The sequence below is a fragment of the Eumetopias jubatus genome, unplaced genomic scaffold (assembly GCF_037043125.1).
Source record: "Eumetopias jubatus isolate StellerSeaLion01/CBP00866 unplaced genomic scaffold, mEumJub1_p1.0 scaffold_4, whole genome shotgun sequence".
Lineage (NCBI taxonomy): Eukaryota > Metazoa > Chordata > Mammalia > Carnivora > Otariidae > Eumetopias > Eumetopias jubatus.
In genome coordinates this window covers 77,879,388-77,888,180 of record NW_028274810.1, presented here as the reverse complement: position 1 = coordinate 77,888,180, position 8,793 = coordinate 77,879,388, and the positions used below count along the sequence as shown (strand labels likewise).

The following is an 8,793-nucleotide window of genomic DNA, read 5'->3' as shown; positions in this document are numbered from 1 at the left end:
GAATCCACCCTGTGATTACCTAGGTGGCTTTAGGGAACTGACAAGTTGGGAGTCTCCACCTCTGTGAAATGGCAAAATGCGCGCCCATAGGATTTCTGGGAGGATTTAGTATGAGATACAGATGATCACGCGGGTCGGCCGGACCGAGGGCCCCTCCCTCAGGGGACGCGAGGGTCCACCCGCACCGTGGCGCCGGTCTCCCACCCCAAGAGGCGGCGGGCGGGCCCAAGAGGTTTGGAAGCAGCGCGCGCTAGCGCGCACCAGTGCGCCTCCGACCGTCGGGGGCCGAGGGCGGGGCTGGGGCAGCCGGCGTCGGACGCCGGCAGAGGGGAGCAGCGCTCCGCCCCATCTCCCCACTTTGGGGGACAGCCCCCCTCGCTCATTCCCGCCTCCGCCCCTGAATCACGGGAGGGCGGGGCCGTGACCCATTCATGCCGGGAATCGGATCCAGATGTTCCCGCGGCGCGTGCAGCTGCATCCTTGCCTTTTTTGGCAAAAAAACGTGCGGCCGCGAGCGGATCCCGGGCCGCCTCCGCTAATCCTCGGGAAGAGGGGGAAGGGGGCTGGGGGTCTGGGCCCAGACTGGGAATCCGCACCGGGTGCTCTGCGGGATTTGGGAAGGGCTGCTGAGGGAGCGAGGCGGTTTGTACTGGACCGGGGAACCCACTGCCAACTCCACTCCCGTCCGGGACCTCCCCCAAACCCCTCCCTCCCCCACCCGGAGGAAAAAGCCCTTCGCCAGCAGCGGGGAGGCTGGCGAAGCCTGAGAGGGACGGTAGCAGCGGCGGGGATCCCCGTTCTCCGGAGATTTCCCACCCCGTGGCCCAGCAGCTTCCTCCTTTGCCCTGCGCAGAGGAGGTCTGGAAGAGCCGGAGTCTCGCGGTCTGCGAGGGAACCTTCCTTCCCCCGCCACCCCCGCCACCCCCAGACAAATACACAGAGGCCTTCGCTTCCTCACACTGCTTTATTGCAGAACCTGGAAGGGGGGGTGGTGAACCAATCCCACCCCTCTGCCCATCTCTGGGCAAAAATGGAGCTCAAATGAAATGAGAAAACACTCGACAGACACGGACTGGGCAAAACCCTGTGCTCTAGGATCCCCTTAAACAGTGAACCCCTGATTCGCGGCCCAGAAAGCCCCAGCCCCGGGGATAGGGTGGGATGGGGGTGGGGAGGATCAAGCCTGAGGAGAGTCCACTTTGGAGGCACCCACAGAAGACCTAAGTTTCTGGAAAGAAGTCTAGATTGAAGGGGGCCTGGGTCTCAGAGTCCAGTTTGGAGGGTTGGGTCTAGAGCCTTGATTTGGGGAGAGGGCCTGGTCTGGGACCCAGACCATGAGGAGAGGGCTGAATTCTGGAGTCCAGGCTTGAATCATGGAGGCTCCATAAGGGTCCCGGTTGCGGGGCCCTGGATCAGGGAGTACTGGTTTGGGGATGCTGGAGCAGGGAAGCTGACTCCTGGAGCCCAGGAGGAGCCCCGGTTTAGGGAAGGGGCTGGGTCCCAAAGGTGGTGTGGAGCCGGGGCCTCAGTCCTGGAGCCCTGGTTTGGGAGGCCCTGGGCCCAGGAGTCCTGGCTCAGGGCCCTGCCTGGCTGCAGCCCTGACACAGCACTTGGTCTCCGTCGGGCACAAAGCCTTGGCCCACCAGGGAGGTAGAGCAGCGGGCGCAGGAGAAGCAGCTGTGGTGCCAGTGACGGTCTTCAAAGGACACATACTTGCCTCCACCGAGTCCTGGAGGGAGGCTGGAGGTTAGCTCTGTGGATCGGCCGCAGTCCTGTCCCTCAGCCTCGCCCAATACCAGATCCCATTCCCTTGCTTGCATCCTACCCGCCATGCTCTTTGACCCTTTGTCCCACCTGTGATGGGGCGCTTGCAGCTGCTGCACTTGGGTGCAAAGAGTTCTCCAAAACAGGCCACACAGTAGGGATCATCATCCCGGGAGGTGAACTGCTGCCCTGCTAGGGGCGTCTGGCACCCTGTGCAGACCAGGCATTCTCGATGCCAGGGCTGGTCACGGTAGGTCACGCCACCTTGTGTCAGCGTCTGTGGGGGCAGCATCGGTCAGCAGGAGGGGAGTGGCGAGCCCCACCCCAGCACGGAGCCTTGCTCACCCCCCACCCCACTGGCCCAGCCCCCACCTTGCTGCAGCGGGCGCAGCGAGGCGCGAACTTGTTCTCATAGCAGGGCACGCAGTAGTGAGCGCCCTTGTCGGGCACAAAGGAACGGGAGCCCAGCGGCTGTTCACAGCCGCTGCACAGGAAGCAGTGCTCATGCCATGTCTGGCCTCCGTATTCCAGCTTCCGGGACCCTGTGGGGAACAGGGGTCCCACTCAGAGGCTGTGTCCCAAGCTCCTGAGGGCCACCCTCTGCTAACCCCTGAGGAGAGTCCCTGCTGTTCCCAGAGCCTAAGCAGGGGGGCATCCACGCACATGGAGCAGGACACTTGCCACCTACATGGCACATGCGACCCTCCCCCCCCAACACCGCACATGCTATGCACATGGCTGGGCACATGCTAGGCCCCCATAATCTAGATGTGAGGATCTGACATTTGTGAAGTCCCCACATGTGCTAGATATGACTATGTCAGCATACACCAGGCCCCCATGTCGCAGGCATGATGACTCAGTTCACGCTAAGTCCTTCTACACCAGACATGATGGCTTTAGCCACACCCACAAAGACCCCCAACAGAGTTCTGATGACCAGGACCTGATGGATTCAGTACATGCGAAGCCTCGGTGTCTCCTGATCATGTCATTCTCCACCCGTCCTCAGCCCTCACATATCTATGAGGGATGCAGGTCACGACACATGTTAGGCCCTGTTGATCTGTCTCTACGTACACCAAGCCCCGATGCGCCAAGCATGACGGTCTCATTGGACTCCTCGCTCCAACACGTACCAAACACGCAGGTGTTCATGCATGCTGAGCCCCCGGGTGTGTCTGAAGCTTGTCAGTCTGCCCGTACATGGTAAGCCCACAGGTGCACACGCTAAACCCTCAGGAACATACCAAGCGGGTCCGTTCCTGCGCGTGCTAAGCGCTCATGCGTATACCTGGGTGTGCCAGTCCCCGCACACGCTAATATCCCAGGAGCATACAGGCAGGACCGATCCCGTATGCGCTCAAGTTCCCAAAAGATGCCGTGCGTGCAGGTCTTTACAACACTAAGCCTCCCTGGATGTACCGTACAGGTGCCCGTCCCTCGGCCGAGCACGAGCCTACGTCGGGGCGGCACGCGCACGCGCACGGCGGCCCCGGGGACGTACCGGGCATGACGGTCTCGCCGCAGGCCGAGCACTGCGACGAGAAGGCGCTGCAGTAGCAGTCATTGCAGAGCAGCTCGCTGTCCTGGCAGGTGAAGGGCTCATCGGCCAGGGAGCGCTGGCAGCGGCAGCAGCGGAAGCAGCCCTCGTGGAAGTGGCGGTCTTCATAGAACAGCTCCTGCAGGGAGCATGGCAGGGGTGCTGGCACCTTTGCCCCTCCGCCCCAGCCTCCACCCACTCCTTGCCCGCTCTGGTCCAGCCCTTACCCTGGAGTCGTGCCCGATGAGCTGCTGGCACTCGGCACAGGTGTTGGCGAAGGTGCTGTCATAGCAGGGCACACAGTAGGGGCCGTTGTCCGTCTGGATGTATTTGCGGCCATACAGGGACTCGCTGCATTTTGCACAGTCAAAGGCCTCGCTCATGGTGGCTGTGAGTGAGCCCTGCCAGGCGCCAAAGGTTGGGCACGCGTCACCCAGAGGGGCTGTGGCTTAGCCCCTTGCAAAAGCTCTTTGCGTTAAAAGAAAGAGCAAGAGACCAGGCCTAAGAAATGCCAGGTCCAAACAGCAGATGAGGAAGGGGTGCTTCTGGAAACCCAGGAGTCCCGCATGTTTATTTCTGTATTTAACAGCGTGTGGGGCGGGGGAGAAGGGGTCAGGAAAAAATCAGGAAGCAGAAGTTGTTTTCTTATCTGGGCCCTGGCAGATCTGGGGGGAGGGGGCTTTTCCTGGGTCAGTGACTCATTTCCTGCCCCAGCCTGCGTTTAGCTTCCACTGTCCCTACTGTCCCCAAGGGGACAAGAGCCAGGGCAGGGAGCCACCCCACTCTCTATCCCGAAGGAACAGCACTCCCACCCTCTCCTGACTCCCAGGAAGGGGCCCTAGAGATATAGAAAAAGGAACTTCTACCCAGAGCTCTTAGTGAGGAGTTTAGGGATGTGAATGGGCTGTGTCCGCCCTCTCCAGGTCCAGGAGCCAGTGGAATGTTAGAGGGATGGGCCCTGAATGGTGGAGATGGAAGTCACCTCGGGCCTCCGTCCGGACGTCTGTCCGTCCGTCCGTCTGTCCGGGAGAGTCAGCCCAAGCAAGGACTTCAGAGGCTCAGGCTAGGTTTAAGTAGGAAGGAAGTCCTGCAAGCTGGACACAGCCAAGCTTCCCCAGCTGGACCCTCTGTCCTCAGCCCCCTGCAGCCCCTGCTGGGTCTCTGGTCACACCAGCCTTGGCCTGCACAGCAGCTGTGGCAGCACAACAGCCAGATGTCAGGTTTGGCCAGCCACAGGGGCGAGAAAAGGGAACCGAGGTGAGATGCCTGGGGAGGGAGAGGGGAATTAAAGACGAAGATTACACAGCATGGCCCTCCAGGCATCACTCCTGGCCCATCTTTCCAATCGCCTGGGTCATTATTTCCCTCCCCCTGCCTCTGGGAGAAACAGACTCTCCCCAGCTTTTCCGGTTTCTGAGGGTTTGGGGTAGGCGGCGTGGAGGGTGAGAGAGTGGGAGCCACAGAAGACATTTTCTCCCCAATCAGGCCCCCTCTTGGGTGGGGAGTCAGGCACAGGGGGGAGCCCTGAGGGCTGCTGCTGCAGACACCCAGCCCCCACCAAACCTCAGACACTTTCCATTTTCTCAGGAACAAAGCATGTTTGCGGGATGAGGTCATCCACACAGCTGCCTCTGGAACAGGAGCATGGGGAGTGGGGGGGGCAGGGAAGTGGGGTTCCCAGTCCCTTCTGCTGCTCCTGACTCCAGTCTCTAGCCCCAAATTCAGAGCTCCCCACCCCCAGCGTCCTCCATCATGAAGCCTGCTCTCTAAGGGCTGGGATCCCAGGCTGGGTGGAGAGGCACCACCAGGACTCAGAGGAAGGGGATGTTCTCACAGCTGCAGAGGAACCTGGAGAGGACAAAGGAACCCACCAACCCACTCCCCCCCACACACATACCCCCAGTAACTGGCAGTCCCCAGAGCCTGCCCAGGCTCGAGTTGAAGGAAAAGTGCTCCTTTTCTCAGCCACCCCCAGTGAGAAATTCTGGCCAAGAAACGTTGCTCTGGCTTGGAGTTCAGACTCCAGGCGCCAGCAAACGCCCCACGCCTGGAGGGCCTGGCTCTTGAAGGGATGGTTTGTGAACTCAAAGCTGCCCCTCTGTACAGCGGGGGAAGATACGAAGTTCGGGGGAAGATAACGAAGTTCGTACCCCAGGCCAGGCCAGGAGGCCTCCAGGGGCTGGGGTCTTCAGAGAGGTGATTCTGGGGCAGGGCTATGCTGTAGGGTCGAGGGTAGCCCTCCTTCTTGGTCCGCTCCCCACCAATCAGGCCTGGGTTTCCTCTGGCCCAACATCTGAGGGTTGCCTGGGCTGTCAGCCACTGGGCAGCAGGGGGCCGCACAGGTGGAGTGTGTGGCCATGGTGTGTCCGGGAGTGCCCCGAGTCTTGTCCTTCCTTCCTGGCTTGGCCCACAGCAGCCATCACCTTCCCAGGCCCAGGCTAGCCCTGAGACCACCCCCTGGGAGGCAGTCACCACTCTGAGACAGGGGCACCCCAAATAGGGTATGGGCATGGCTTCTGTTTCCTTCCCAGAATCCCCCAGTCCCCTAGTCTGTCCAGCTGGGCTCTAATGAGGACAGAGTGAAGGGCACTATCAAGGCCCACCTGTCCCTGCCCATCCCCCTCCCTCCCCACCTCCCTCCCACTTTCCCTGGCAGGGCTAGGGGACTGAAGAGAACCAGTCTTATATTCCTTCAAGGCTGGTGGGGTGGGGGGGGAGATGCAGGGGAGACTGCCCAGTCTGCCAGATGGCTCTCAGCCCCTGCTCCCACCAATAAACACATACACACACACACTCCACCCCTACACCTGACCCAGACACACACATCTGGCACATCCCAGTGAACCTCCCAGAGCTCAGAATGGCCGAATAAATGGCTGCGACATGTGGAGTATAGAGGCCCAAATGTGGCATGTGGGTCTGAATCCTGACTTCTTCGCTTACTAGCTGGGTGATCTTGGGCAAGTCACTTAAGGTCCCTGGGCCTGTTTTCTTATCTAAGCCTACCTCCTACTCCTGGGGTGGTCAGGCTGAAATGCTGGTGCTTGGAAAGCACCTGGCAGAAAGTGAGTAGTCAGTAAATGGTAGTCGTCGGCATTTTTATTATTAGCCCCTCGCTCACACAGGGGTCAGACATGTTTCTGAGCCAGGCCTGGGTCAGGGAGCTGGCCTGGGTTTTGACCTGGACATTCTCGGGGTAGACCCAGGGATAGAACAAAGAGGGACCCCCACCTCCCGCCAGTTCTGCTGGGAAGTGAAAGTGAAGTGCAAACGCTCAGGCCATGGGGCTAGCTGAGGAGATCAGTGGGGCCAGCCTGACCCCAGGGAGACCCCTCACACAGGTACACAGGTTCACACACCTGCATGCTGCCCTGCCTCTCATGAAGTGCCATCCCATCCACCATCTCACCAGATCTCACAAAAGGCAGGCAGGTTAGGCTATCATTCCCATTTTACAGTTGAGCACAGAAACCAGGAACAAGCCAGGCCCAAGGTCACTCAAGTCTCAGAGAGACCAGGTTCTCTGCTTTCTAGCCTGGAGCCCTTTCCTGTTTTTCTCCCAAAAAATGCTGCAGTGGCGATAAAGGGGGCGGTCAACACTTAAGAGCAGGGGTACAGGAGATACGCGGTGACGTCACTAGCAGAGGAGTCTCACTCTTCTCCCCCAGCTGCTAACCCTGCTGTTGGAAGACACCCAGAAGCCTTTCCAACTATCCATGCCAACCGCTCAACTCCTTTGCCCCCCTCCACCCTGCACTGTCCAGGAGGACCCTGGCCAGGCCCCACAGCTGTGAGTCAGGATCAGATCAGACCCCTCCCCCAGCTCCCAGGAATTGACAGGAGATTTAAGGGGAGAAACCTAACTCCCCCCACCCCCCACCTCCTGCTATCAGGCACCAACCCCAAACTCTCCCTTCTCCCCTTCCCTCCCTCCATGGGGCCTGGGAGTCAGAGCAGTTTAGGGGCAGGGGGTGGGAAGCAGGATCCAGCAGCTGCCTGGGGGACAGGAGAGGAACAGTTCATTCACTCTGGGTCCCCCAGGGCTGAAGCAGCGCGTCCAAGATTTGAGTTTAAAAATAAGTTGGGGCTGTCTTGGTATATGCCTGGGGCTCCTTTTTGATCTCGGTCTGTCTCAGGTCCTCTGCCTCACAGGGACCTGGCTGGCCACATCCTTGCTTCCCAGTCTTTCAGGCCTGAGCCTTTCCAGGTCTGTCTGGGAAGCTGTCAGTGCGCCTCCATCAAAGCCAGCTCTGCCCCACTCAGCGTGTCTGTCTCTGCACACTTCAGCTGTCTTTATGTTTTGCGTGTATCTCTGGCTGGTTATCTCCCAACGGCCCCCCTCTGCGGATTTCTACCTCTGTACACCCAAATCTTGGTATCTGAGTGTCTCCAAGGGGTTCCCACCCTTTCTCTCTCTTAGCACCTCTGTTCCTGAGTGTCTGCCTCCAGTTTCTGGACGGCTCTATAGGCCTCACAGAGACTGATCTATCACGAGGCTAACGAAGCTTAGGCTTCAGGGCCCCTCACTTGCCCAGGACCCTGCAAAGCCCCGAGAAGGGCGTTACAACGTGTTCACTGGGGTCAATGTATGCTTCTCCTTCAAATGCTTCGCTCCACAAAACCTGGGTCGGTCCCTATGCCTCGTGTCTGCCTCTCGGTGACTCTACGGCCAACTTTCGGTCCCTTCCTCGGGTATCCCTGCAGCCTCCTGTCTAAGCCTGTCGCTTGTGTCCCAGTCTTGGTCTCGCTCCACCGGCCTTTCTGGGAGCCTCAGTTTCTCGAATCCTCCCGGTCCCTCGCTCGACTCTGGCTTCTCCGTTTCAAACTTGGCCCCCTCCCCCGCTCAAATCTCGGAGTAGCCCCCGCCCCTCCGGGCGGCCAGGATCGGTGCGATCCGGGGGGCGCCCTCCGGGGCTCAGCGCACCCCGCGCCGCCCGCTCCCAGCGCGCCCCCGGTCATCGCGGCCGGACCCGAGTGGGGAGCAGGGGGCGCCGGCCGGGGCCGGGAGCTGGGATTCGGAGCCGGGTTCGGCGGGGAGCTCACCTCGAAGCGGGCGGCGGGAGCGGGGAAGCCGGGCCGCGCGTCCCTCGGCGGCTTGTACCTGCGGGCCGGGCAGAGCGGGGGCCGAGCGAGCTCCGCAAGGCTGCCGGCTGCACACGGACTGTGTGGGCGAGTGGGAGCGCGGCCCCAACCCCTCCCCGAGGAAGTGCGCGCGGGGCCCGCCCCGCCCGGACCCCGCCCCCGGCCGCCCCTGCCCGCGGGGTGCGGACCCCGCCCCGGCCCCGCATCCCGCAGGCGGGGGGGCCAGACCCCGCCCACACCTCCTCCGTGGGCTGGAGCCCGCTCCAGGCCCCCTCGGCCGGCGCAGTCTAACCCGGCTCTCTCAACCTTCCCGGGCGGCCAGGACCCCGCCCCCGTCCCCTCCTCGCTTTCCCGGTCCTCTCCCCCTGCCTTCCCCCCCCTACTCCCACCGGCAGCCAGCGGGA

General features: G+C 61.3%; 1 protein-coding gene across 2 annotated transcripts; it reads right to left on the bottom strand.

Annotated features, from left to right (window-relative positions):
• Positions 1-950: 950 nt before the first annotated feature.
• Positions 951-8,435, bottom strand: FHL3 (four and a half LIM domains 3). 2 transcript variants are annotated; one of them, XM_028113813.2, is made up of 6 exons: positions 8,351-8,435; positions 3,535-3,708; positions 3,272-3,446; positions 2,137-2,306; positions 1,855-2,041; positions 951-1,729 (listed from the first exon to the last, which is right to left on the bottom strand). In XM_028113813.2, the coding sequence occupies exons 2-6, from the start codon at positions 3,688-3,690 to the stop codon at positions 1,575-1,577; spliced, it is 843 nt and encodes a 280-aa protein (XP_027969614.1). In that variant the 5' UTR covers positions 3,691-3,708; positions 8,351-8,435; the 3' UTR covers positions 951-1,574. The 2 variants fall into 2 exon arrangements, with proteins under 2 accessions (XP_027969614.1, XP_027969615.1); XM_028113814.2 differs by having other exon boundaries at positions 3,535-3,775; positions 8,351-8,422.
• Between the last annotated feature and the right edge of the window lie 358 nt (positions 8,436-8,793).

Bases quoted from the DNA above. Each gene is read 5' to 3' on its own strand.
- FHL3 (XM_028113813.2), bottom strand. From the start codon at position 3,690: ATGAGCGAGGCCTTTGACTGTGCAAAATGCAGCGAGTCCCTGTATGGC. The intron at 2,042-2,136 runs GTGGGGGCTGGG...CTGCCCCCACAG, and splicing joins GCTGCGCCCGCTGCAGCAAG to ACGCTGACACAAGGTGGCGT. The intron at 1,730-1,854 runs GTGGGACAAAGG...GCCTCCCTCCAG, and splicing joins CTGCAAGCGCCCCATCACAG to GACTCGGTGGAGGCAAGTAT.